Source organism: Diceros bicornis, chromosome 8, assembly GCF_020826845.1.
Source record: "Diceros bicornis minor isolate mBicDic1 chromosome 8, mDicBic1.mat.cur, whole genome shotgun sequence".
Lineage (NCBI taxonomy): Eukaryota > Metazoa > Chordata > Mammalia > Perissodactyla > Rhinocerotidae > Diceros > Diceros bicornis.
In genome coordinates this window covers 478,420-506,282 of record NC_080747.1, presented here as the reverse complement: position 1 = coordinate 506,282, position 27,863 = coordinate 478,420, and the positions used below count along the sequence as shown (strand labels likewise).

At 52.2% G+C, this 27,863-nt stretch overlaps 1 protein-coding gene across 1 annotated transcript in view; it reads left to right on the top strand.

Annotated features, from left to right (window-relative positions):
* The window catches only part of RNF212 (ring finger protein 212), a 41,975-nt gene that overhangs the window by 7,752 nt on the left and 6,360 nt on the right, over positions 1-27,863 (top strand). Inside the window, exons 3-9 of the mRNA XM_058546359.1 lie at positions 4,229-4,303; positions 9,154-9,210; positions 10,693-10,751; positions 12,792-12,844; positions 12,935-12,988; positions 14,204-14,247; positions 19,320-19,383. Coding sequence (XP_058402342.1) covers positions 4,229-4,303; positions 9,154-9,210; positions 10,693-10,751; positions 12,792-12,844; positions 12,935-12,988; positions 14,204-14,247; positions 19,320-19,383 — 406 coding nt within the window. The remainder of the gene's footprint in view (positions 1-4,228; positions 4,304-9,153; positions 9,211-10,692; positions 10,752-12,791; positions 12,845-12,934; positions 12,989-14,203; positions 14,248-19,319; positions 19,384-27,863) is intronic.

Here is a 27,863-nt window from a genome sequence, read left to right as displayed (position 1 = left end):
GGTCCTCGTGACTGCTGTGTTCTCACCTTCCCCTTGCCACTGGGGGTGTTGACTCGGCTGTCGTGACCCAGTCCCCCAGTCGGACGGTCACAGTGGGGATGGGCCTAGTTTATAGGTTGCCAACTAGATCAGGACCTGAAGGAGAGGACCACACACCACCCAAGACCCTGGGCTTTGGTGTGGACACAGTCACGGGGGCATTTGGGAGTATTCCACGGGGCCGGGGTGAGAGGGGTACTTTTCTGCGTAGGGGAAGAGAGAAGTGGACACCAGCAACCAGAACGGCAGACTGGCCCAGCTGAGGGGCTGTCCTCAGCCCTGCTCCCTTTCTTCCTGGGCACCCAGCTAGACTCCTTCTCCTCCGCTGCGTCCCATGAGAGATGCCACTCCAGGCCTGGCCTCCACAACACCCTCCAGACAGCCCTCCACCCCCCACCCCACCCCACTCCACCTGCTGGATGCTGAGGACGCAGCTGACGGGAGGCTGGGCCTCGCATGGAGGGCCCTCCACCAAGCACGGTCCTTAGCTGCTGTACTGGCAGGAAACAGATGCCCCCTCAGACCACTGAGACGGGGAGCTCTGTGTTACACCACTAGCCTGCCTCAGTCTTTGCATTCCATGGAAGTTTTGGAATCAACTTGTCAGTTTCAACACACAGTCCTGTGGGATTTTTATTGGGTTTGCACTTAATCCGTAATGTAGGTATCAGTAACGTAGACATGTATGTAATATGGACTCTTCCAGTCTATGAGCGTGGCACACGCCTCCGTTCGCTGAGATGATTTCCCTTAGTAATGACTATGATTTTCTATTTGGAGGTTTTGTACGTCACGGTCAGTGCTGTTCTCAGGTGTTGATGATTTGGGATGCTGCGTAGTCGTGTTTTTAATTTCACGTCAAGTGCTTAGTGCTGGTATGTAAAAATGCAGTTTTGTTTATTAACTCATATCTAGTGACCTTGCAGAGTTTACTTGACAATTCTGTTGGCTTATCTGTAGGTTTTTCTAGACTATCTATACACAATCGTGTCATCTCTGAATGTTTATTTGTTTTATTCCTCCTTTCCATCCCTGTGCCCTTGTTTTCTGTGCCACCTGGCAAGGACCTCCGGTCTGCTGTGGAGTGGAGATGGCGGTGATCACAGGCGTCGTTTGTCTTCTCCTGTGTCCAGGTCCAGGTTCCAGTGTTTCCCCGTGAAGTATTAATGTGCACCCTGGGTTTTTTGCAAAGGATTTTTATCATGAACAATGTTGAATTTTATCAAATGGTTTTTCTGTAACTATTAAGATTATCATTTGACTTTTCTACTTTATTTTGTTAATGTGGTGAATTGCATTTCTTTTTAGAATTTTAAACCCACATTGGCTTTCAGGAATAACTACACCTTGGTTGTGATGCGGCATAGCTGCAGGTATAGAGGAATCAGGATTTTTGCGCCTGTGTGCATGTGAGAACTGGCCTGTAGTTTTCCTTTCTTATAATGCCCTTTTCAAGCTTTAGTGAATCAGGGTTGTGCTGGCTTCGTAGAAGAAGGTGGAAATTCTTTTCATTTTCTCTTCTCTGGAAGATTGTAAGATTGGGGTTAGAATTCACAAGTGACGCTATCTGAGCCAAGAAGGTTTTTTGTGGGAAGGTATTTAACTACAGACTTAATTTCTTTATTAGATATGAGATGATTCAGAATTCCTGATTCTCCTTGGGTCAATTTAAGTTGTATTTTTCTAGGAATTTGTGCACTTCATTGACACTTGCACGTCTCTTGTCATCAATGTATTTGTACTCCTCACATAGTTTTAATGTCTGTAAGATCTGTAATGATGTCCCTTTTTCATTTTAATAGTGGTCATTGTGCCTTCTCTCTTTTTTCTTGAACAGTCTTACCAAGAGTTTATCGATTTTTATTAGTATTTTCAGAGTTAATTTTTGGCTCTCTTTATCTTTATTTTATGCTTATTGTCTATTTTGTTAGTTCTCTTATTCTTTCTAATATTTACATTATAGGGTTATAAGTTTTCCTCTGTGTTCATCCTTGCCTGCATTTTGTCTGTTTGGCTGTATTATATTTTCTTTATCTTTCAGTTCAAAATAACTTGAAATTTTTACTGGATTACTCCTGTGACCCATGTGGAGATTGATGAATTTAGAAATAGTTGGGGATTTTTAGTTATCGTTTTTACTGACTTGTACTGAAGTGCAGTACTGAAGGTGTGAGCTCGGTGAATATTCCATGATGGGAACATAAGCAGCACTCAGAGCAAGAACACCCTCGTCCCTGTGACCCTGGAGATGACAGCCTGCAGCCTGGACTTCAGGTCTGCTGTCCATCAGATTGTCCTGACAGTGCCCGACCTCCACGTGCCCCGCTGCCACCACCTTGCTCCAGCGTGGTTGCTGCGCATTCCAGCTCCCCGTGCGGTTCACGCTCACTCACCGTGCCCATGTACCCTCTTCCCATGCTCGTCACTTCTCTCGTCTCCATGCTGCCTGCCAGGGGCCTCTTCCTACTAGAAGGAAATCCCTTTGTTAGTTCCTCTGTGCAGGCCTGTTGGTGACAGTTTCTCTCAGGCTTTGTCTGAAGAGGGCCTCTTGTTTTGCTTCACTTTGAAGCATATTTTCACTGGGTTTACAATTCCTTATTGAAAATTAATGCCAATTTTTAGTGCTTTGATAATACCCCTGCCTTGTTTATCTATGGTTTTCCGCAGTGTGGCTGTTGTGCGAGTGACAGTGTCGTCTCATAGTTGTCCTGCTTCACGGAGATCCCGCTCTCTGTCCGTGATGTCATTCTGTCCCCCTACCCTCCTGTCCCATTCAAGGTCTGTGTCACGAGGAGAGTGATGTCCCACCTTCCTGTCTTATTTGGGGTCTGCGTCCATGTAGCATGATTTCTTCTCCTTCACAAGGCCATAGATCCTAGTAGATGGGTGACAGCATTTCCGGTTGCTTTCATTCCTGGTCCATGGAGCTAATCGTATTGTTTTGGGTACGTCTGTTTGTGTAGCGTATCTTTACGTGGTAGGAATGGTCACCGCTTGCTCAGCACCCAGCCGGGCCACGCCCTGTGCGGGACACTGTTCCCCTTTTGTGTTACAGGGTGCTCACTACGGCCCTCGGGGGAGGTGCCATTTCTGCTTCTTTATACTCGGGACAGAGGCTCCCGGGTGTCGGGCGTGTGCCAGGGTTGCAGGTCTAGGCGGTGGTCCGTAGGCACGCTGCCTGGCCCTGCAGTGGTCGCGTCTCGGCCCCCTGCCAGCCTGATGCCCTGGTTGGCCCCTCTCTCCAAGGCCCAGGAGTGGATCCTGGAGGCACTTCCCCTGCACCAGCCCCTCCACAGTCTCCTCCAGACGTTCCTTAAGGCCTTGGGCCTTCAAGTTGCATTTCCTAGTTCGTACCACTGACCTGCTTTCCCCTAAATTTAGTTTCCCTGTCATTTCAGTGGAGTTTGGGGAGCACAGGTGGGTAAATGGATGGGCTTGAATTGCCGTCTTGGCGCTGTAGCAGGCTGACGGTTCCCCACCAGAGCCCAGCGTGGGAGGGGCTGGGGCTCGTGCTGCCTCTCCTTGGTCTGCTCTGGGTCCTTGTCTGTGCGCTTCTGTGTTTCTGGTTAGCAGCAGCTCCTCTCGGATTCAGGCCCGAAGACGGCTGTCACCCTGGCGTCTTGTGGTGCCATGGTTGGGAAGGAGGCAGGGCAGGTCTGCAAAGGGATTACAAGGAGGCAGACACCATTTCCTAAACCCTGTTTTTCCTTAAGTACCTCATGTCTGCTGTGTAAATAACTCAGCACATAACTGCACCTAGTTGAGCGTTACGCTCACAGCTCTTTTCCTTCTGATTTCGCCGTTCCCTCTGTGCCTGCTTTCACTCCTGGCCTCATCGAAGCTTCACTGGAGCCCCTCCGAGCAGGGATGTGTCCTGCCGTACAGATGAGGACGTGTGGCTCACAGGGTTCAGCCATCTGCCAGGCCACTCTGCCCTCAGGTGGGCACCCAGAGCCCCTTGGCACTGCCCTTCCATCCTGGAGGAGGTGACACTGCCCCTCACCTGCCACAGCTGCCGGGCAGCCAGGACGTGGGCGTCCCTCCCAGCGCCTCTTGGAGACAGTTCATGAAGTGCTGCTGTCTGCGTCATCTGCGGTTAATTCTAGATCTTGAAGTACAGTTTTTCACTGGTGCCGTGAGCGTGTTCTAGAAACAATAAACATGGACAGTGGCTCTCTTTCTTTTTCAGACTGACTCAGACATCCAGGCGCTCTTCATGGGCATTGACAGTCTGTGTAAGAAGTACTCGAGAGAGACCTCCCAGGTGAGTGGAGAACTCTTGTCCACCTGTCGTCCTGGAGACTTGGTTTGTGACCACCCAGGGTAAATGATCTCAGAAGAGAGGGCATATTTGACACGCTCTGGAGGCCAGTCTCTTCTGGGATGTGACCAGTGAGTCTTACTGCCGTCTGCGCTGTCTTCACTGTGATGGTGCTGCTGCTTCTGTTCTGTTGTTGCTGTTTGTGCTTTTGGTGTGTGGAGACGTGCTGGTCATTTGGTCAAGACACCCCCTCGATCCTCACAATCCAGGGGACAGACCCAGGATCTCAGGTTTGGAAGGGCCCTGGGTCCAGGCTGTCTAGATTCTGGGCAGCGGGGCTGCTGCGTGAAGCTGTCCTTCCTTGAGGGTCACGGAACCTGCTCAGCCCCCGGGGCCACAGCATTTGACTCCCAGACCACTCTGCCCCACACACTCTCCCTCTCGCTCCCGTGGTTCTCGTCTCCTTCCCGACCCTCCTCCCTGTCACATGAGCACGCCATGCCCCTGCACATCTCACCCTCTGCTCCCTGCTGCTTTGCAAGCTCTCCCCTACCCCCAGCCTCTCATGTTGTAAATCCATGCCCATCTCGGGTTCCGTGCCACATGGCTGACCTCCTTGGAGTCGCTGGATGGTCTCTGGTTCACCAGGCTGTCCAGGAAGCTGCCCGGGAGAGAAGGGAGCCCTTCCCCCAGCCCCCAGCCCCCAGCCCATCCTGCTTCCTCCTCTCTGTTAACGGGACAGCCCCCACTGTTGGCCGCATCTCGCTTGCCCTCCAGAAGAAGAGGCCGAGTTGGGGAGTGACCAGGAGCCACCTCCAGCTGAGGCCCTTCCCACAGGACAAGGACAGTAGGCCAGGAGAGAGCACTGTTCGCCCCAACCATTCTTGGCCTGTTGGCTTGTCCATTTGCGGGCCACGGTCAGCCAGCTTGCAAAGACTGTCCACTCCTCTGTCCTCAGGGAGGCTACTCTCTGGCTCTGACATGGCCTGAAGCACCCGCAGTGTCCTGACTGTCCCTCATTGTCCTGGAGGTTCCCCAAGGGGATGCATGGATGTCCCAGAACACAGCATCGGCACAAGGCGAGTGGCAGGCGGGGAGGTGGACCACCTCCATCTCCACATTCACAGTGGGACCCTCTCTCAGGCCAGGTCCCCTGGGGCCCAGAAGCTACCTGCATTTGTGACCTGTGGGAGCTCCTCACACCCACGACATTCAGAACACAGGCAGCCATGCTCCTGTAACAGTCTCGGTAAGGACATGGCATTTCCAGACAGCCCGCAGAGCCTCATGCTGTCTCAGGAGAAGGCAGGGCAGACTGTCCCTCCATCTCAGACCACACGCCGTGCACAGACATGGAGAGAGGACCGTAGAGGCAGCTGCCAAGTGACTTCCCTCCATGCCTCTAGGTCACACCATCTCGTCATCACGCACCCATCTCTCACAAGTGCAAAGAGGAATTTCCAGAGGCCACAGGGCATTTGAGATTGTAGCTCATTTATATCAACATATGGGTTTATTGTTATTTTTTAATGAATTAATAAACGTCTTAGATTTTTCTGAGTGTTAATTTCTAGTAGGTAAAGACTGACAGATAAACCCACATAAACAAAGCTCTTTGGACTCCTCAGTGACGTTGGGTGTAGAGCTGGCCTGAGACCACTCTGAGTACTCAGGCCTGGGCTTGGGCCTGCCTGAGTGCAGCATCAAGACCACAGCAGGTTCCTTCACCGAAACTCTCGTCAGAGGTCTCTGGGCCCCAGTCACCCTTCCTGATGTGGTTTGTAACGTTGAAACTCTTCCTTTTCGATGACCTGAGGTCCCTTTCTCATCTGCCCAGCTTCTACCCTGCGACAGGGCTGGTCAGCGTCAGGTCTGCAGACAGGGCACTTGATCAGAATGTGGACGCCCATGCTGCTCCTCCACGGAGACGGGAAACAGGCAGTGGACTGGACGGCGTCCTGTGGCAGGCGCTCCTGACCACTCAGCATGGATGCCTGTGGCCTGCGCTGCTCCGAGACCAAGCAGCTCTGCCTGAGGAAGCCGCTCCCTCCCTGCAGCACGGCCAGGCTCCTGTTGTCATTCTCGCACTGGCCCACAGGGTGCGGGCAGAGAGAGTACGTGCGTGGTCGGCTCTTCCTTGGTCTCCGACAGACCAGGTCTGGCAGTGGTCTGGCATAGCCTTTGGGCTTTGTAAAAATCTCATCAAGCAGTTCCTCTCTCTCAGTCCAAGAGGCATGTTCTCCACCAGATGAGGACTCATGGCCCTTTTTAATTTTCTTTTATTGGTACTGTCTACTCCCTGCCAAAGCCACAGTGGCTCAGCCTCTGGGGCCCAACACAGGTTGACAGCTCACACTGACAACTCTGAGTCTCGGAGGCTGGTCCCCACCCGGTGCAGATGAGTGACACGTGGATGTGTGGTCCAGACTGCCCCTAAGCTCGCATGAGGCTCTGTAGGACTCCACGCTCAGTGGGGATAGTCCCATCTGCAGCTTGGCACCCCCGCCACCAGAGGCCTCTCTACTGGGGTCAGTTTTGCCCGTGGCCGTGTCCTTTCTGCAGCCTTGCCTGCCCCGTCACGTCTGTGCCAGTCACAGGGACCTGCGTGCCTGTTCTCACCAAGGTCCTTGTTTAAAAACGGCCTGCCGGAATAAAAACAGCTGTTCACCTGTGCGTAGGCCATGCTAAGCCCCGTGCTCCGCGGCGATGATCCCAGGTGCCAGCTGGAGGCATCCAGTTCCCAGACACCCCAGAATGGCCGACCCTGGTCACTCCCGGACACCCCAGAACGGCAGACCTTCTTCACTCCTGGACACCCCAGAACGGCTGACCCTGGTCGCTCCTGGACACCCCAGAACAGCTGACCCTGGTCACTCCCGGACACCCAGAACAGCTGACCCTCGTTGCTCCCGGACACCCCAGAACAGCCGACCCTCTTCGCTCCCGGACACCCCAGAATGGCCGACCCTGGTCACTCCCGGACACCCCAGAACGGCCGACCTTCTTCACTCTGGACACCCCAGAACGGCTGACCCTGGTCGCTCCTGGACACCCCAGAACGGCCAACCCTGGTCGCTCCCGGACACCCCAGAACAGCTGACCCTGGTCACTCCCAGACACCCAGAACAGCTGACCCTCATTGCTCCCGAACACCCCGGAACAGCCGCCCCTCTTCACTCCCGGACACCCCAGAACAGCTGTCCCTCTTCGCTCCCGGACACCCCAGAACAGCCAACCCTGGTCGCTCCCAGATGCTGATGCTTTCTTTTTCTCAGTTTGGACCCTGCACCAAGACAGGAGGTTAGGGGTCAGTGTGTGATCTTTCTCTACTCTTGCTGCGGGTGTAGAATCCGCGGAGGAATAAGACCAGGGAAACGTGACTGTCAGCCTTGTCGCTAGGGGCTGCTGGGAAAGGCGCATTTAGATCTGCCAGAACTCATCCCAGCTGTGCGTGGCCCCTGCCTCACTGCCCTGCTCAGTGTGAGGTGGAAAGGGAAGAGAAGGCAGCTCCCGGGGTCCCAGGCTAACATGGGGGCTTCACTCACCCACACATGAGGACTAGCAGGTGTCTGCCGACAGAAGCCCCTCACCTGGAAGGCAGACCCAAGGGGCAGCAGGACATATGGACCATCGGTGTGGTCAGGGAGACTTTCTGGGATGGCCTTGTGAGCCATGAGGATTCCTGCAGGGGCAGGAGGGCTCTGTGGGAGCCCCGTGCAGCGTGTCCTCCAGACCCCGAGACCCCGAATCCCTCAGAAGATGCAGGAGCCAGGAGGTATGAGGCTGTGAAGAGGGTGTGTGTCAGTCCTGACTGCAGGCCCGCCGTGGGCTGGGCCCGCCTCCTCTCCACAGGGCGCTTTTCTCTCTCGGTTGGTACTAGACCCGTGAGCCTCGGGGAGGTTGCCAGCCGACCCTCACGTTTGCACACCTATAAGCAGGTTCCTGAGGGGAGTGATGTGGGTGATGGACGTAGAGGAAGTGGCCCAACAGCCCGCCCTGCCATCTGTCAGCTGTGCACAGAGGGCGACCACAGTTAGGCTTGCACAGTTACGGTTCAGCATTTCAAGAGGGTAGGCAGCATTGTCTGAAAACCTTACTGGTGTGAAATAGCTCTCTCCCCCTGGAGTGAGTCATGGGTCACTCGTTTGGTTTACGTTGGTGCTCTGGGGACCCCATCCAAACCAGATGCCCTGCATGCAGGCAGGCAGTGCTCAGATAAATGGAAAACCAGGGGTGGAGCTGATTCCAGGCGCAGAGTCCAGACGCGGTCACTGGCCTCTCAGGAGTTCGCAGCTCTGCCATCTCTGCTGGGCGTTGCTCCCTGTGTTGGCTCTTCCCACCTACCCCGGCCCCGGGCCCTATCCCAGTTTCAGGGTGTTCCTGGCTGGTGCTTTCTGTCAGGAGGCCATCCCATGGTCCAGTCACTGTTACCAGGGGGACGGCACACTGGCTGCCCCACATGAGTCGTCCCATCCATGGCCAGGACCCAGAGCACCACTGAAGCCGCACAGAAGGGGGGCAGGGCAGCCCTCGGTGTTTATGCTGTCTTCACATGGAACATACTGCTCTCGTTTGTGTTTGTCTGAGCGTGCCCTGCTGCGTTCATTCATTCATTATCTGGCTGCACCGAGCGTCTGCTCCAGGCACAGGGCAGCAGCCAGCAGCCAGCAGCCCCTGATCCAGCGGAGCCCACGTCTGTCCAGGCAGGCAGGCGGGGGACGAGTGTCTGGGGAGATGCATGTGAAGCAGAGCGCTGTAGCCTGCCCCGGAGGTCCCTCCTAACCTCTGGTTTCTGGGACCAGACATGCAGGAGCAGCCGTGTGCCATGTGCAGCTGACCTGTTACCTTCTCAGATTTCAGAATTTCAAGAAAAACACAGGAAGAGACTGGTAACCTTCTACAGAGAAAAGGTAAATCCAGTCCCATGCCACCTCGTGAAGGTTTGACCGTTTGACTTCGTGTCATATTATCCCCCGATGCCGTGTCTCAGTGGTGGGCCACAGGGCTTACCCTCAGCCTGTTGCACGCTTCCTCTCCGTGGTCAGCCACCTAGCCACTCTGGGGACTGACCGTGGTCACTGGGCAGATTCACCTTGGGGCTCAGTACTGACCCGTTGTTGTCCCCTGAATACAGCAGGCAGTTTTTCGTAAATGGCAGCTATAAAGTTGCTCCAGCCAATCCCCACAAAAGGAGGTTGGAAACACCTGTTTGTTTGCCGTGTGAGTATTCTCACTTGATTTTTAAACTAATTGGAAGGAAAGTAGAGCTTTAGTAAAAACCGTTAATCTGGAGCCTCAGTTGTGACTTGGATTCAGGTCTCCTGGAGGGACATGTAGACAGGAGAGGGGGAGCAGCCGGGGGCGGGTTTGGGAGAGGAATAAGGAGAGGACTCAGGGTGGCCCTCGTAGCGAGGCTGGGGCCCTACCCCGTCGGGCATCCCCCTCACCTGGCTGGGCCCGGTATCAGGGCCCTTGAAATGTGGGAGGCAAGTTAGATGCTTCTCTTTTTAACCGTTGTAGTTTTTTTAAGTAGAAGTCCTTTTTTAAAACCTTTAAAGGTTATAGAGTAAGGAGCCTGGCTTTGAAGCCACAGAATCCCGTGGCTACCTCTTTGAATGTGGAAGCGGTCCAGCCTCCCAGTGTCTGTCCTGCAGCCCCTGCCCCCTCTTTATGTAGGACGTGGCAGGTGTGAGGGTGGTGCTGCCCCTTAGGCCTGGCCGGCTGCGTGCTCGGTGCCTCCTGCCATCTCCCTCCTTTTCAAGTGCCCCTGGCCAGTCCTGCGGTGGGTCTGCACAGAGAGCACCTGGAGGAGACGAATCTCCACAGAGCTGTCCAGCTTGCCCTCGCCCAGCCACAGCCTCGTCTTCCCCCATCCTTGCCCTGAGTCCTGCCCACAGGCACCTGGCCAAGCCTCTGTGTGTATTACTTCTCAGTCCTCACAGCAGACCTAGAGGGTAGGTGGTATTAACCACGTTCTGCAGAGGCAAATGTAGGATCGGAGAGTGTAGTAACTGCCTGGAGGTCTGGCGGTGCCCACGCGGCAGGGACCCAGACCCTGATGTAGCAGTAGAGACAAGTGCGTGAGGCGGTGGTCTCTCCTGTGTCCAGAGCAGGGCACACTAACAAGGACCCGGCTGGGGCTACAGTTTATCTGGGCTCTGCTCACTGTCTCAGCACCAGCCCGTGCTGGAGGGACCGGCTCAGGACCTGCCTCCTGGTGCCCGGCTGGTGTCCTAAACAGCTGATGGCCTGGCCTCCATGTGCATTCACTATAAACAGCACGAGGGCAGCTCCCGCTGACTTATATTCTGGTCATGGTTTAAGGAATTGAGAGGGTCGGCGTGTCACTGGCGCAGTCTGTCTGGTAACTGAAGTCATTTCACTGTCTTCAGATTTCTAAGTTGGAAGACTCTCTCCGAAAGTCAGTGCTGCGGATACAAGAGCTGCAGAGGTGAGTGCTCGTGAGCGCGGGGCCTCTGCCTGCGCTGCATCCTTGGCGTCCGTCTCAGGTCTAGAGGGAGAGTTGCTGCAGAGGCAGCCTCAGTCACAGCCAAGGGACAGAGGAAGGAGCGCTTTCACTTACTAGAAACTTCCTTCGGAGCAAAAACGCAGTGAGGGGCCAAAGGGAAGAAAAGGGAGAGAAAGAAAGTGACACAAACACAAGTGGTTCCCCTTGGGGCTCCCGGGTGATTCCCGAAGCGATGAGGGGGCCTGCGAGCAGTGGGTACCCAGCGGCCCGTGAGAGTGACCGCCCTGCACATAGAGGGGCTCTGAGGCTAGGCCCCGCGGGACCCCTGCGTGCAGCTGATGGCCTCCTTTCTGCCAGGAATCATGCATGTCTGGTTGTCAGTGTGGAATCCATCACATGCCCGAGGTCAGCAAACACCGTGTGTAAATGTGGCGCATCTCACATGCCACATCGTCTTTGATGGTATGAGATGTGGTATAGCTTTCTGTTGAGTGTTTTAACATGGTGAATATTCAGAAGCCCTAGCTGGGTGAGTTGCACACAAGTGTAAAGGTTGTGGAGTTGATGACCCTGTGGGGCTGCTGTCTGACCAGCTGGTCACGTGGGCAGGGGTGACCCACACAGTGCGTGTGGATGCCTGCTTCCCTCTGGCATCCGGTAGCTGAACTGGAATGGCGGTCCAGGAGCCACGGGCTGGAGAAGGAGCTGGGAGGACCTGTCGCACTGTCCTGCCCTGCCTCTGCCAGCTGTTGTTGCTGTGGGTGCTGCTTTGTGAGGGTGTGTTCCAGGGTCAGCAAGCTACGTGCCACATCCAGCCCACATACCTTGTTGTGTAGCCCCCAAGTTGAGAACGGCTTTAACACTGTGGAGGATTATGAGAAAACAGCACAGCGCAGCCCTCGTGTGCCTGTGAGCCTGACCATGCCTCGGCCCTGTGCGCAGCTCGCAGGAGGGATGGCCGACTGCCGCAAGGTGCCTGAGCACGGCTCACTCTGAGTTGTCCTCCTCGGAGTGTGATTTGCTCTCCTTCTGTGGTACCATGTCTTCCGTTAGTTCTGGAGAATTCCCAGCCATTGTCCTTCCAGGCACTGCCCTTCTCCAGTCTCCTGCGACCATGGTCCAGACCCGACAGGCCTGCTGGTTCTTCAGGCCTCGTAACCTCCTGTGTTGCTGTCCTGGCAGCTGCTCTGACCGTCCCAGGTGACCTCAGTCTCCTTCCCAATCCCCCACAGCTCTACTGCTGCGCACCTCCTCCATCGAGCTGTGTTTTGGGTGCTTCAGTTTTACATTTCTAGAACATTCCTGGTCATTTTTATATCACGTTGCTTGCATATTTTTGTGTCTATCTTTATTTAGGCATCTCACAGGCAGTTTTTTATTTCCCGAACCCGATCTCTTCAGCAGTGCCACCTGCCTGTCTCCCTCAGGTGCTTGCTCCAGGTGGAGTGTTTTTGGCATGGTGGCGCTCAGTGGTGGGTCTTCCTGGGCCTCTGCGTTCTCCTCCAGGGAGGAGGCCCGTGCGCTCCACAGGCCCAGACCGTGTGGGCACATTTCCACCCTGCCTGGCTGTGCAGCATTAACCGGAGTGGTGTGGGGTGGGCCTTCTGTCACGGGTGTCGTCACTCATCCTCTCCACGTGCCCGTTGCGTAGCAACGTTTGTTTTACGGAGTCAATTGGAAGCAGGTGCACATGCCCTTCAAGAGAGCTGGGAGCCTGTGGCACTTCTCCCACTTGGTCAGTTGGTCACTCAGGCGCTCAGCAGGCCTTTATTGAGGTCCCATTGTGTTCTCGGCGTGGCTCTGCGCTCTGGAGAGCCAGGGAGCCGCAGGCCACCTGCCTGTCCTCAGGGAGCGTCTGTGGGGTGGAACGTGAACATGCATGTAGGACGAATGAGGCGGGAGGGACCCAGGGGATGGGCCAGGGAGAGCATTTGGCTGTTTCAGTCTTATTCTTTCAACTGGAATGAATTAGCTGGAAGTAAATTTTTATGGTTTAATTAATACTGTTTTTCCGTCATTTAGTATGAGATCGTCACAACAGACAGCTTTCAGCACAATGAGAAATTCAGTTTCGAGTAAGTGAAGTCGCGCCTCGGGGGGCGTGGGAAGAGCTGCTGAGCAGCCCCGAGTCTCTGACGCCGGGATTTCTGTCGCAGCCCCCGCAGCAAAGCCAGATGGCTGGCCGTGCCTGCCACCGGACCCATCCTCCTCTGAAAGGTGTGTGCGTCTGGTGGGGCTGGTCTGCGAGTTTGTGGACACCGCTGGACCGACGTTCACAAGTTGTACACATGCTGCCTTTGACACCCCTGCGTCTCTCCCTCGTCCCTCCCCCTCAAGTCCCCCAGTACTGGACAGTCAGCGCACACAGTCAGGAGTGTGCCCGTCTGCGGGCGCAGGTCCCAGGACCAGGTGTGTGGTACAGGCTGCCAATCACAGGACCGTCCTTGTGGCCATAGTGATTGGTTTGGGAGTGGTCACACGACCCAGGCTGCACAATGGGCGTCGTCCCTGGGACTCTCCCCTCTGCGGTCAGGATGGCCAGCCTAGGGGAGGTGGCTCGGAAACGGATCCAACGTAGAGGAAACAGGACAAGAGATAGAGGCTGTGCTGGTGGCATCATTGGGACCCCAACCCACCCTGCTGAAGGGAGCGGCCCCTGGAGCGTATTCTTTCTCCACTGTTGGTTTTCTTGAAGTGGCTGGAGTTGAGTCCCCATCAGCCCAAAGGTCCCGAAGGAAGGTCACCTGAATCAGCCAGGTTGGGCCTGGCCAGTGCCCTGGCTCATTCCCTGGCGCTTTCTCTGGCCGCTCAGCGTCTCGCATTTAGCGTGCATTCAGAAAGTCGTTGTTTAGATGATTCACTCTTCCTTCCCTCTGTTCTCTTTTTCTTTCTGCCTCTTTTCTCCTGCAGGGATGCCCAAATGATGTTTCCCCATCAACCTTTGGGTTAATTAAGGAACTAACACTTATTGAGCACTAGTTGTGTAAAATGTATGTGCCAGGCGGAAAGTGTTAACGAAAGTAAATAAAATGTTGCTGCCCCCAGGAGGTTCGGGCACGAGTAGGAAGAGCTAAGAGATGGGTGGCCAGAGGAGGGGCCGTCTGAGCCAGGAGGCGGCGTGTGTGGGCGTGTGCGGGGGTGTGTGGGCAGTGAGACGGGAATGCGGGGCTCCAGAGCTCGGCCAGGGCCAGACGGAGAAGGGCCTCCGTGCTCTGCAGATGAGGGTGTGTTACAGGCAGTGGGCGGCCAGCACAGAGCTTTGAGAAGGGAGATGACAGCGATCAGATCTGTAACTCCCTGAGCTCTGACAGCGTCATGGAACTGGAGGATGCTGCAGATGTTTGCAGGGGTCTTATGTGTGTGCTTCATGGTATTGTGTCATGGTAGGTAAGTCCCAGGCCCAGTAAATGTGTTTCACTGTCTGTTTAACAGAGTGGAGTCCATGGAAGTTGACCTCACTCCTTCCCCAATGAGGAAGGTAAGTACATCTGTTCTCCTGTGTTGCTTGTTTCCCAGGTATTTAGTATTTACAGTTTTTCTCAGCACTAATAAATATAACCATACATTTAACAGTGGACGGATCATGAACAGTGTCTCTTCAGTGTGTGTAGGACCAAGGGATGTGGTTTATAAACCAGGTCCTGAGCGACCGTCACGCGCGCTCTCATTCTGTGCAGGGCGGGACCATGGTCAGAGCGGGAGGCAGGTCCTGTGCTGTGTGGGGAGAAGCGGCTGCAGGGCCTGCCAGCCGCCCTGTGCTCCACCTGCCGGCTGGAGCAGTGGCAGGAATGGTGCTGAGTAAAACTGGGGTAAATCCTAGCGGCCCCGGTTAAGAGGTGGGTCGGAAATGTGTAGGGCTCTGAAGAACAGGAGGCGGCAGCTTCAGCTTGGAAAGAAACAAGCCCAGAGGAAACATGGCCAGACTCAGGAGACCAGGCCCAGCCCTAGCCCCGCCACCGTGCAGCTCCGGCCGAGTGTCTGCACTGCAGGCGGCCAGACACCGGAGCTGAGAAAAGGGCTGGGGAAGACGCGTGTGAGCAGTCAGGAAGAGGCAGGGAGGGAGAAGGCTCGGGTGCTGGGAGGGAGAGCGAGCCACGCCAGGAGTTGCAGCGGGTTCTCCCGAGTGTGAGCAGGGGTCTGTGCATGAGTCCTTGTGCATGTTGGTGACTTCACCGCTGTGCTGCTGGGGGTGGTGCTGCACTGTGCCTCTTATTTGCAGGCACCTTTCTAGGTGCTTGAAAAACCTGGACTGAGTCTTCCTGGTGGTCCTAGGAGGTGGACACTGGTGTGTAGGCTCGTTTGTAAGAAATAATGTCACTTCCAAAGGAACCGTCCTGGAGCCAGATTGTAGAGGAACCTGGGTTCTGGAGTGAGAAGGTGAAGTGCAGAGCCATTCCCAGCTCTGGTGGGGGAGACGCCCCGTCCTTGGCCATTGGCGTGAGCTCGCACCTCCTTTCCGTGCCCGGCTTACCTCCCTACGCCTCCCATGTGTCGGCCACGCTGCCGGACGTCACAGGCTTCCTGTCACACCTGGGAGGGCGGCCGTGGAAGCACCTCCCTGCCCTGGGCATCTGCCACCTGTGCACCCCAGCCCCACCAACTGCCTTCGAGGGCTTGTTAGAGGTGAGCAGCCAGCAGCTCCTGAGGAAGGCCCCCCCAGAGCTTGCCTTCGCTCCCCAAGGTTGAACCACATGCCTCTGCCCACGCCTGGCTTTGTGTCGAACGTTAAAGGCTGACAGACTGAGCTGACTTCCCGTCACTGGGGGTTACCTCGGGAATTGCAGCTGAGGGACTGAATGCAATGAACTGTTGGAAATTCCAAAGTGAGGAGTGAGGCCCGATGTCAGAGGATGTTCCTGTCGAGGGCCGGCCGGTGAACAGTGGAGGCCTTGTGGACCCTCGGTCTCTGCCACAGCTGCTCCCCTCTGACTGACGGCGTGGAGACAGTGGGCACGGCTGCGTTCCAGTAAAACTTTATTAACAGAAATCAGCTGTGGGCCACAGTTTGCTAACCCCTGTGCCAGAACAGAATGCAAGTTTTCAAGGAAAACTTCTCAGTCCGGTCGTTTGCCTCTCAAGCCCCCTCAGCCCTGGTGTGGTGCACGTGGAAGCATCTTTGGTGGAGCTGCTGGGAGCCCCTGAATGGGGCAGAATGAGGGATGTCTCCTGGAAACCCCAAGCTGAGGTTCCGGGAGACCACCCAGACAGCACAGGTGGGCCGGGGCCTTACCATCTGGTCTGCTGGCCTGCAGGGGAGGAGTGGAGGGCAGTGCCCCATTCCTCAAGGTGAGTGAGAACAGGCTCCCAGCCCCTGTCAGGGGCCACCAGAGGAGTGTTGTCCAGGGTGGTCTTGGCAGGGTCCCTGCCCCAGAGGGCTTGTCAGAGGTGAGCAGCTGCAAGCAAGGGCATCTCGTCAAGGAGGGTTGCTGGAGAAGCAGAGCACAAGCATCACAGCCAGCCTGGGAGACGCAACAGCCGCCACGCACGCCTTGTGGGAGTGGCCTGGGGCTGTGCCGCCAGGGTCAGCCACACTGCCACCCTGCGCTGAGCCTGGGGTCCAGGGAGAGGAGGTAAGGGATGCAGAGCCGCTGCCTGCCCGAGGCCCAACCACCTGCAAATGAAGATGGAGATGCTGATGGCTTGTCAGCCGTGGACGGGGACGCAGGCTTTGCCAGTCAAGGCTTTTAGTCGTACTGGGCACAGGACTGTGTACCACCCACACTGGCCAGTAGTAACCGACCTTGGTTTTTTTAGAGGTAGAATCATGACTTAGAAATATGAAGTGAGTACGTACTTGTTTAACTGGTGCATTAATGAAGGAAGCCAGTAAAATGTGAAAGTGGTTTAAGGGAGAATCCGGGGAGCGCACACACACCGGCCGTCAGGAGAGAGCCCGGAGCATCAAGCAGAGTGCACCGCAGCAGCTGCGAGAACCGTCGCTGGTGCCACCTGCTCTCTGCAGCTCAGCGCTGTAGGCAACTCCGGGACGCGGAGACAGACTCTGTAGCCCGAGATGACCTGTAAGGGAGCGTTAGACAACCACAGCCTTTCTGCCCATTTCAGAATCTTCCACGCTTCCCCGACGTCAGGGAAGTTCTGGAGCTTTCCAGAGTGTTTATTTTCTGGTGGGAAAAACTCTCCTGTGAGCAAGTTGTGAACAGAGGGAGACACGTGAAGCCAAGCCCAGTACGTATGCTCATTAGACGTAACTACAGAGGTGTCAGGAGGGGCTGGGGGCAGCTGAGGGCAAGAGAACCTTGAGGGAGCCGGGCCGTCTCTGTGGGCACGGCTGGGGTGCGTGGGAAGAGGGCGTGAGCGCCGTGCCTGTTGGCGCGTGCCCCTCCTCCTGGCGGTTGTCCCCGTGGTTGTCTTCTCTTATACCCCTGTGACTCCTAGCTTACCGCGTAGGGCCTCCACTCTCAGGTGCGCTCCCCAAAGCGGGCCGCCGTCGGCACCTCCCTGAGGCCCCTTGGCTTCCCACTGCTGCTTCAGGTGGTCTGGTCCTGCTCTGCACATTGGCCCAACTGCCTGGCAAAGTGAAACGCCAGAGTGACCGTTGGAATCCTGAGTGTAGCAGCCAGCACCCCAGATCCTAGACAGTAACTGCCAAATGTGCTCCGGAAAACAGGTTCTCGTGGGGCCCTGTCTTGGCGCGGCTTACTCCCAGTGCTCACAGCGGTGCCTTAAGCACCCTGTATCCACACGGCCGCTTCAGTGCCCTCCCCAGGTGAGCCCACGTAGCTGGGCCGTCTGTCACTCGCCTCTGTGTTATGGCCACCATCCTGGGCGTTCTGGGCCTTTAAATTCTTTTTGTTTCACCTATTACCGGATTCTCCCGCAAACAGAGGACTCAAGAACTGACCAAACAAATAAAAATCGTTTCTTATGAGACGCTCGAGTGAGAAGAGATAACTTATCCAATTCTAATCCAACGTTAGTAATTTTTGTCCTGGCGTGTGGGGATAACCCTTCTCTGTTGAAGTTTCAAATACTGTATCGGTTGGCTAGAGTTGGCCTGCACTGGACATGGATGGCAGCAACGCACAGAACAGGCTGGAGGTGGAAGTCGTGGGGGACAGCCCAGGTACGAGGCTGTAAGAGGAGCAGGTATGCCAAGGGCTGCTGTGGTGTGAGCCGGTGGGCGCAGCACTGAGAACCTACGTCGGAGGTTCCTGCTGCAGGCCCGCAGGAACCACGGGCAGCTGGGCACCCTGACTCCAGCGGGGTGGCCACAGAGGGGAAAGGGGGGCCTCTGGGAGAAAGGTGAACAGACAGGCTCTCTTGCGAGTTATTCTACACGCAACAGAGAAGTGAAACCTCCGCTAGGAGGGGCTCTCCTTAGGGTGAGCTGCGTTGAAGCTGTGGTTGCTGACCGGAACGATCCAGAGGTGACGAGTGAGAGCACCCCTGAGCAGGGGAGAGGACGCCCTGGAGCCGGCCCTGCCGTCTGCGCTGATGGCAGGGAGGCACGCTCCTGGTTTCAGTTCTGCTTGGGCGGGAGCGAGTCATCAGCCTGAAGTGTATGAGGAGGGGAGGAGGCCAGATGGAGGCCGTGCTAGGTGGACAGCTCAGGGGAAAGCCAGCCTGGTGCAGTGGTGCCGCCTGCCAGGCATTGCAGTCCCCGATTGCAAAGCCTCTCTGCCCGAGGGGCCTGGTCCTTCCAAGGTTAGAGTCATGCCTGAGGGCATGAGCCAGAGACAGCCGGGGTTGGGGGTGTTTGCAGAGGGTGCCCTGGAGCCAGGCCACCACAGAGCTGGTAGGGAGGCTGCTGGATGGTGGAGCAGAGGCTCACTGGGTGGGTATGTCAGGCACGGGAGCTGGGAAGGTGGGCCCGAGATCCCAGCGGGGCCACAGGGGGTGGTGGCCGAGTCTGGGGACAGACCCATGGGAGCCGGAAGTGTGAGGGGCCACAGGAATGGGGCCAGGATGGACCATGGAAATGAAGGGTCAGGCGGCGAGAACTCGCACCTGGTCTCTGCTTCTGCAGCACCTTTGTGTCCGCAGCCCACCCCAGATCCCCTGAGTGGTGAGAGGAGGGGCTCTGGGTAGAGTGGCGGCCATCACCAGCTCATGACGGACAAGCTGCTCTTGCTCTCAGCTCCCTCTTGGGGAGTCAGGGATGGCGACACCGCTTGGTGGACCTGATGTGGGTGCCCAGCCTAGAGCAGGGCCTTGCACACACACAGCTCCCTGCCAACAACAGTCGTCAACATCTGGATTTCAAGGTGACAAAAGTATGCAACCAAAATGAGGATTTACTTAGGATTTCAAAATTTCTAATGACAGCCAAGAACTTTGTTTACTTTGTCTCTCTGCCGAAATTCTTACAGCACCCGGTGCGTCCTCCACCCATCACTGCTGTGAGCCCCGCTGGGACAGGGGGATTTCCTGTGTTGCCCTCCTCGCAGGGAATGAGTGGAAACCAGGTCAGCCAGGAGTTTGTCAGGCTGATCAAGACCAAGGAGCTGTGTTCCTGATTCACGAGGAGGTTCTTGCTCTCGCGAGTGGCGGCTTAGGAGTGTTATCACTTGTTCTCTCTTTGTGTTCTAGCCTCAGGTAGCAGCTGGCCCGCCGAGGATCTCCCTGATTAGTCCACCTCAGGATGGGCGCATGGGTGAGTGCACGTCCCATCACTGCCTCAGGTCACCTCGCGGGCTTAACACGTTCCCCTGAAGGGACAGCGAGTCACAGCCGTCCTAGCTTAGCCGTGTGAGTCTGGCCTTCAGCGAAGTCATCTTGGGCGGCTGCGTGCTCCCAAAACGGTGCAGCTCCTGGGTCTGTTCAGGGACACCTCTGTGAGCACCATTCAACAAGTCACAGAAGAAAACCGCTCTCGTATCTCCTCCTGGGTTTGGACAAAAGTTGTATCACGGGGCTGGCTTACTGATAACTGTTGGAGTCTCCGGTTGGTTTCTGAAGTGAGCGCCGGCCCCCCCGCTGGTTCAGGCCCCTCCCCCCTGGGGTCAGTGTGAGTCCTCCTGGCCCCGGCCCCCCTGTCACCTCCATTCTGGCTCACCCCCTGTGCCCTCGCCCCCACGCCCTCTCCGCCCCCGTGTCCCTCCCTCACCAAACACCCAGCTGATGCCGTGAAATTAGTCTCAGTGTCATCATGGAAACGTTTACATTCATGGTGAGTGCTTTATTCTTAATCCTGAGCTCTTCTGTTTTCTTTCTCGTCATTGCTGCTGCCATCTTGCTTCTTAGATTCACTTTTCTTGCTGAAGCTGATGTAGGATAATTGCTCCAGAGAAGCCCTGAGATGCGCCGTCTTGTCTGGAGCCTTTGGCTCCACCTCACACCTGAGCGAGTGCAGGTGCCTGGGAGCCCCTGGCTCAGGCTCCTCATCCTCCAGCGCTTGGGGGTGGCGGCTCCACCGCTCCCAGCCTTGAGGAGCAGCCTGTCCTCCCATGTCTGCGGTGCTGTGCCTTTGCCTCTGGACGCTTTGGGGTGTCTGCTGGCTGGGAGGTGCCTGGCATGGGTGCTCATCCCACTCGGGCCTCCTTCAGGTCTTCATGCTCCCGTCCCCCTCCCTGCCTCTGCTGCCGGAGCCCTGTCATCCGTCCCGGCCCTCTTCTTTCACGCTTCCCACCTCGGTCCTGTTGTGTGGCTGGCGGGTGCAGCTCCGACACCCCTCCAGCGTTCAGTTTCTGTTGCAGTGATCTGATGTGTCACTCTTTAGCTGGCTTGCCCACATGGATGGAGCACCTGTCACACCTTGAGGAGTGCTGGTGATGCTTGTGCTCAAGTCCTGCTCAGCTGCCTATTGATGTCATTTCTTTGGTGATGCAAATGGCATTTCTCCTGGGCTGCGGGTTCTTGTCGTGCTCCTCCCTTGGTTGGGAGCGTCCTGTGAGGCCCACGGCCTTGCCTGCCGATGAGCTGCCCTCACGTGCCCTGGTGCTGCCCACGCCCCGGCCATTCTTCTGTCTGTGGCCCAGACTTCACTGTTCCCATTATCTTTTCGGAACTGAGGTTGGAGGCCAGCAGTGTGTGAGCGAACAGGAGCTTCTTAAACCGCCACGTCCTCCTTCTCCATACAGAAGCCGGAGGTCTGGCTGGCATGCACCCCACCGCCCTGCTCCAGTGTGCTCTTGGCCTGGAACACCTTTGCCACCTCTCCTCCTGCCAACCTCACTGTCGGGGTGTCGGGGGCTTGTGCAAGGACATTTGTCCTCACTGGACTCTGTCCCCAGCAATGTTTCCAGAAGGTCACAGGGAACACAGAGACCCCCTGTGTGTTGATAAGTATCGACAAGTTACAAGGGTCGCCCCACGTGCTTCCTGCACCCTGTGTGTCTGTGGTGCCTCCTTTCTAGTCTGAAGGGAAAGGGCCTCGTTTCTGTGACTGTCGATGCTTCTGAGCGTTTTCATTTTAGTCATCTTGTGATTTGTCTATGAGTTGTCTGTTTTTCCATTTTCCCTTCGTGTGCGTGGAACCCTCAATATGAAGGGTATGACCTTTTACCCAATTTGCTTTTTAATTTTGTATTTGACTTTTTGCATTTTAGATACTTAACATTTTTATGTTCTCAAATCTGTTGCTATTATCTTTTTTATTTCATAGGTTTTTATGCTTAGATAGGTTTTTTCCATACCCAAATTATTTTATTTTAGTTTTTAATGTTTACCTTTTTCCAAATTCTTTGGAATATATTTTGAGAGAGATATGTTGTAAGATGACTGTCCTACTTGGTATTTCTATAATTTATTTTGAAAATATTTCAAGCACACTGAAATATGGTAAAACAGTATAAAAACTCCCCTGTTCTCGTCACCTGGACTCCCCACTGTGAACGTTGTGCCAGATTTTATCCTTCTCTGTTACCGTTGGGGTTTCTCTGAGCCCCTGAGAGCGTGTTGCAGACATGGTGCCCCGCCCCCCTAAAAGACAGGGGGCCTCCTCTGCAGAACTGCCCGCAGCCCAGGCACGCTGAGCATTGACACAGCTCGGTCCATCGGCCGTCGCGGCAGGAACCTCCTTCTCCTCTCTGTCCACAGTCCCGTGTAAAGACACGCTGTGTCTGGTTGTAATGCCTCTTCAGTCTCCTCCAGGCTGGAACAGACCCTCCCACCTTCCCTGTCTTTTCTGTCCTCAACACTTTTAAAGAATATAGACCTTAAATTCTAAAAGATGACCCGTGAGCTGGCTTGTCTGGTGCTTGTTTCCTCATGAGACCAGACCAAGCTCTCCTGGCAGGAACGCCCCAGAAATGCTGCTGCTCGTCTTGGCACATCAGGTCAGGGCACACAAAGTCGCCCCGTCACAACGTGGGGACATCCACCTCGTCACCTGGCTGCACTGGTGTTCTGTCAGTTTTCCAAGCTAGCGCCGTGTCCTGCTGTGGTGAGTGTCCTGTGGAAGCTGATTGTCTGTTTTTCATGCAGCCTTCCCCCCAGTGGTCACCACCACTCTGATGACTGCCACACAGTAATCTCTCTGCATCCACGGGTCCTTCTGTGTGTATTAGCTAGCATGCTGCTGTAAGGAAGAGCTTTCCCTTTTATCTGATTTATGATGCATTCGTTCATTTATAGCAATATAGATTCATAGATTGCTGTTTTATTCAACGGGTTGTATTCTTTACTCACATTCTCCCAGATTTGGTCATATGCAAAATGCTTTTATTTTTTTATTTATTTTTTTCTTTGGAAGGATTGAGACAGGGTAAATAGTTAAATTTTCATTTTTATTTTTTTTTCTTTTCTTTTTTTTTTTTTTGTGAGGAAGATCAGCCCTGAGCTAACATCCATGCTAATCCTCCTCTTTTTGCTGAGGAAGACCGGCTCTGAGCTAACATCTATTGCCAATCCTTCTCCTTTTATTTTTTTCCCCAAAGCCCCAGTAGATAGTTTTATGTGATAGTTGCACATCCTTCTAGTTGCTGTATGTGGGACGCGGCCTCAGCATGGCCGGAGAAGCGGTGCATTGGTGCACGCCTGGGATCCAAACCCGGGCCGCCAGTAGTGGAGCGCGCGCACTTAACCGCTAAGCCACGGGGCCAGCCCAGCAAAATGCTTTTAAAAAATACCAACCAAAAATTCCGTGTCCAGTAGAATTCTCCTTTAAAAATGAAGATAAGGGGCCGGCCTGGTGGCACGGCAGTTAAGTTGATGCACTCTGTTTCAGCAGCCCGGGGTTCGCAGGTTCGGAGCCCGGGGTTCGCAGGTTCATATCCCAGACACACACCGACACACCACTTGTCAAGCCATGCTCTGGTGGCGTCCCATATAAAGTAGAGAAAGATGGGCACGGATGTTAGCCCAGGGCCAGTCTTCCTCAGCAAAAAGAGGAGGATTGGTATCGAATGTTAGCTCAGGGCTGATCTTCCTCACAAAAAAAAAAACAAAAAAAAAACAAGATAAAATAAAGATATTCACATGGGGCCAGCACTGTGGCGTAGCGGTTAAGTGGGCGTGCTCCGCTGCAGCGGCCTGGGGTTTGGATCCCCGGGGCGTACCGACGCACCACTTGTCAAGCAATGCTGCAGCAGTGTCCCATATAAAGTGGAGGAAGATGGGCACAGATGTTAGCTCAGGGCCGGTTTTCCTCGGCAAAAAGAGGAGGATTGGCATGGATGTTAGCTCAGGGCTGATGTTCCTCACAAAAAAAGATATTCACAGAGTAAGAAAAACAGTTCCTTGCTAACAGACCTGCCCTAAAAGAAATGCTAAAGGAAGATGTTTACACTGATGGTACCTGACTCCTCTGGAAGGAACAAAGAGCATCAGAGGGTGAGCACGTAGGTGAGTATAAGACACTACATTCTTATTCTGTCTCCACTGCTGAACAAAACATAAGGTTGTTGAAGCAAAGCAATTTTTGTTGGGTTATAAGAAATAGCTGTAACATATACCACAGTAAGCACAGAGGAGGGGAAGGAAATGGAGCTGTGTTGGGGCAGAGGTGCTGCATTTCACTAGAATTAAGTCTGTATTAACTAGAATTAGACTTGTTTAGTTTAAAGTAACCACAACAAATATAACTCCAAAAATACAGTTTAAAAATCAAGAGGAATTAAAATATTACATTATTGCATCACATTACATTATTAAATTAAAATACTACATTAAAAAGTATATGGGGCCGGCCTGGTGGCGTAGTGGTTAAGTTTGCATGCTACACTTCAGCGGCCCGGGGTTTGCAGGTTTGGATCCCGGGTGAGGACTGACATACCGCTTGTCAAGCCATGCTGTGGAGGCATCCCATATAAGGTAGAGGAAGGTGGGCACGGATGTTAGCCCAGGACCAATCTTCCTCAGCAAAAAGAGGAGGATTGGCAACGGATATTAGCTCAGGGCTAATCTTCCTCACCAAAAAAAAAAAAAAATCATTTAACACACAAGAAGGCAATAAAGGCAGACTAAAGGAAAAAGACATGAGGCATCCAGAAATAAATAGCAAAACAACAGATGTAAATCACTTCGTATCAATGCTTATATTAAACATAAATAGACTAAACACGCCAATCAGAAGGCAGAGATTTTCAGACTAGATAAAGCCGTATGCAACTACACGCTCTCTACAAGAGACATGCTTTAAATTCAACACAAATAAGTTCAAAGTAAAAGGATGGAAATAATACAATGCAGACAGTAACTAGATGAGAGCTAGAGCAGGATGTCACTATCAGACAGAAGAGACTTTAGGACAAAGAATGTTTCTGGAGACAGGGAAGAAGATCTCATAACAATAAAGGGTTACTGTGTCAGGAAGACACAACAATTATAATGTATACACATGTAACAACAGAGCAGACATACAAGCAAAAACTGACAAAATGGAAAGAAGAAATAGACAATTGTCTAATACATGTTGCAGGTGTCAGAGATGCAATTCTAGAAGCCACACAGAAAACCAGGCTCACAGACAACCAAGAGGTTGCATTCATTTTCATTTACTTATAATGTAGATGTATCATATCGATCTTTTTCCAAACAACCCATAGCTGGAAATAAATTTATTTCACACAGTTCATAACAACTACATATGTATCTATCCATCTTATCTATATATTTGTGTGTGGTGTGTATATATGCCATATCATTGAATGGCAGAAGACCGATCCAGTGGTATGAGGTTACTTTTAATTGTCGAAAAGTCAAAAAAGCATCAGCAACAGTTTGATTGTCTCATGTCAAGGTCAGACAGTATCTAAGTACTTTCTGAAGCAGGTAGTCAAAATGATGTGTGCCCAACTCTAGTATAAAATGCCTAGAACAAAGGCTATATATTATTTTCCTTTGAAAACTGGACCCATGTGACAGTGTTCTTGTGAAAATATTAGCAAGTCGTGGTTGTTTGGAAGAACTGTGGCCATGTGGGTACAATTGATTAAAAAAAAAAAGAAACAGACAATTCAGTTTTAGATCTCTCAGTGCCCTCAGAGATTGATAGGACAGCTAGACAAGGAAAGATGCAAAGGGGAGCAGGAGCAAGCAAGGTATGAGGCACTAGGAAACAACAGCAGAGGGGCGCAGACCTGGCCTGTTGACAGAAACTAAACGTGAGTGCACCAGGTGCTCTAGTAAAAAAGCAGACTGCTAAGAGAGAAAGACCCAACTAGATGCTCTCTACAGGAGATACACTTTAGATTCAAAGATACAAATAGGTTGAAAGAAAAATTATAGAAAAAAACATATCAAGCACACAGTAACCAATACTGAGCTGGAGTGGCTGTTTTCATGTCAGACAGGAGGTTTTGAGATAAGAAATATTACTGGAGACAAAGAGGGGCATTTCATGATGATAAAAGGGTCAATATATCAGGAAGACATAACAATTATTAGTGTAGACACACCAAAAAAGAAAGCCCTAAAATACATGAGGCAAAAACTGACAATTAAAAAACGAAATAGTTAATTCAACAATTATGATTTGGATATTTCAATCGCCCATGCTCAATAATTGATATAACAGTTAGACAAATAATAATAAGATAGGCGACTTGAACAACACTACTATCCCAATTGACTTATCTGACAAATATAGACCCCACCCAACAACAGCAGAATACACATTCTTTTCGAGTGCAAATGGAACATTCTCCAAAATAGATCATATACTAGGACATAAAACAAGTCCCAATACGTTTAAAAGGATTGTAATCATACAAAGTGTATTTTCAGACCACAATGGAATTAAGTTGGAAATCAGCAACAGAAGAAAAATCTGAGAATAAAATGAATATTTGGAAATTAAACAACACAATTCTAGCTAACTTATGGATCAAAGACAAAATCACAAGTAACGTCAAAAAATATTTTGAGCTGAATGAAAAAATACAACATCAAAATTTATAGGATGCAGATAAAGCAATGCTTAGATGGAAATGTATGGCTTCAAATACATTGGAAGGGAAGGAGATTTAAAATCAGTCATCTAAGCTTCCACCTTAGGAAGCTACAAGAGAACAGAGTAGAAATCTATGAAAACAAAAACAATAGAGAAAATCAGTGAAACCTCAAGTTTGTCTTTTGAAAATATTAACAAAATTGGTAAACTTTTACTTAGACTGACCAAGAATGAAAGAACACAAATTACCAGTATCAGGAATGAAAGGGGACATCACTACGTACCCTACAGATATTAAAGGAATTATAAGGGAATATTATGAACAACTCTATGCCAACAACATAGACGATTTACATGAAATCGACAAATTCCTAGAAAGACAGAAATTAGCAAAAATACCTCAAGAAGAAGAAGTAAATCTGGATAGATCTCTATCAAGTAAAGAAACTGAATTAGTGCTTTCTAAATCTTTCCACAAAGAAAAGCCTGTTTCCCAATGGCTTCGTGGGTGAATTCTATGAAACATTTAAAGAAGAACTAATACCAATCCTATGTGAACTTTTTCAGAGAATAGGAGAAGATCAAACGCTTCCCAGTGCATTTTATGAGATCAGTAATATCTTAGTAACAAAGCCAAAGACAACACAAGAAAGAAAAATGAGCAGTATTCCACATGAATATGGATGCAAAATTCTTTAAAAAGATACAATGTAATCAAATCTAGCAGCATATGAAAAAGGTTATATACCATCACCAAGTGGGGTTTATCCCAGGAATTCAAGGTTATTTGACATCTGAAGATCAGTTAATATAAAAAACTGTGTTAGTAAAGGACCTAAAAACATAAGGTATTTTCAAGAGAAAAAATTGACAAAATTCTACAACTATTCATGGCAGAAACTCTCGAGAAACATGCCGTAGAAGGGAACTTCCTCAATCTGATAAAGGGCATCTATGGAAAACCTGCAGCCGCCATCATAATGTTGGAAGATTGAATGTTGTCTCTCGACACCAGGAACAAGGCCAGGATGCCCACATGTACCACTTCTCTCCGCCTCTGTGCTGGAGGTTCTAGCCAGGGCAGTGAGGCAAGAAAAAAAGGCACACAGATTGGAAAGGAAGACGTGTAGACAGCATGATCTTGTAGGTAGAAAATCATAAAGAATCTGTAAGAATACTACTAGCAACCATAAACAAGGTTGGTAACATTACAGGATGCAAGATCCATATGCAAAAATCAATTGTAATTCTATATACAGACATGCGCCGCATAACGACCTTTCAGTCAATGACGGACCATGTATGCAATGGTGTTCCCGTAGAGTAGTACCATATAGCCTAGGTGTGTAGTAGGCTATACTGTCTACAAAACCATCTGCAAAACATCTACGTGTAAGTACACTCTATGATGTTCACATGATGACGAAATTGCCTAATGGTGCATTTCTCAGAACATGTCCCCATCATTAAGTGACACATGACTGTACTAACAACAAACAGTCCAAAATTGAAATTAATCAATTGACCATAAGTGTCAAGATTTTGTTCTGGACTTTCTATTCTGTTCTATTGGCCAATATAGTCTGTCCTTTCGTAAATACACTGTCTTGATTACTTCGCTTTATAGGACGTTTGGAAGTCCGACAGTGTAAGCCCTCTAACTCTGTTCTTGATTGACCAAAGTAATTTTGGCTATTCTAGGTCATTTGCATTTCCATGTAAATTTTAAAATCCATTTGTCAAATTCTACCAAAAAAGCCTGGGATTTTGATAGGAATTGTATTGAATCTGTACATCAGTTT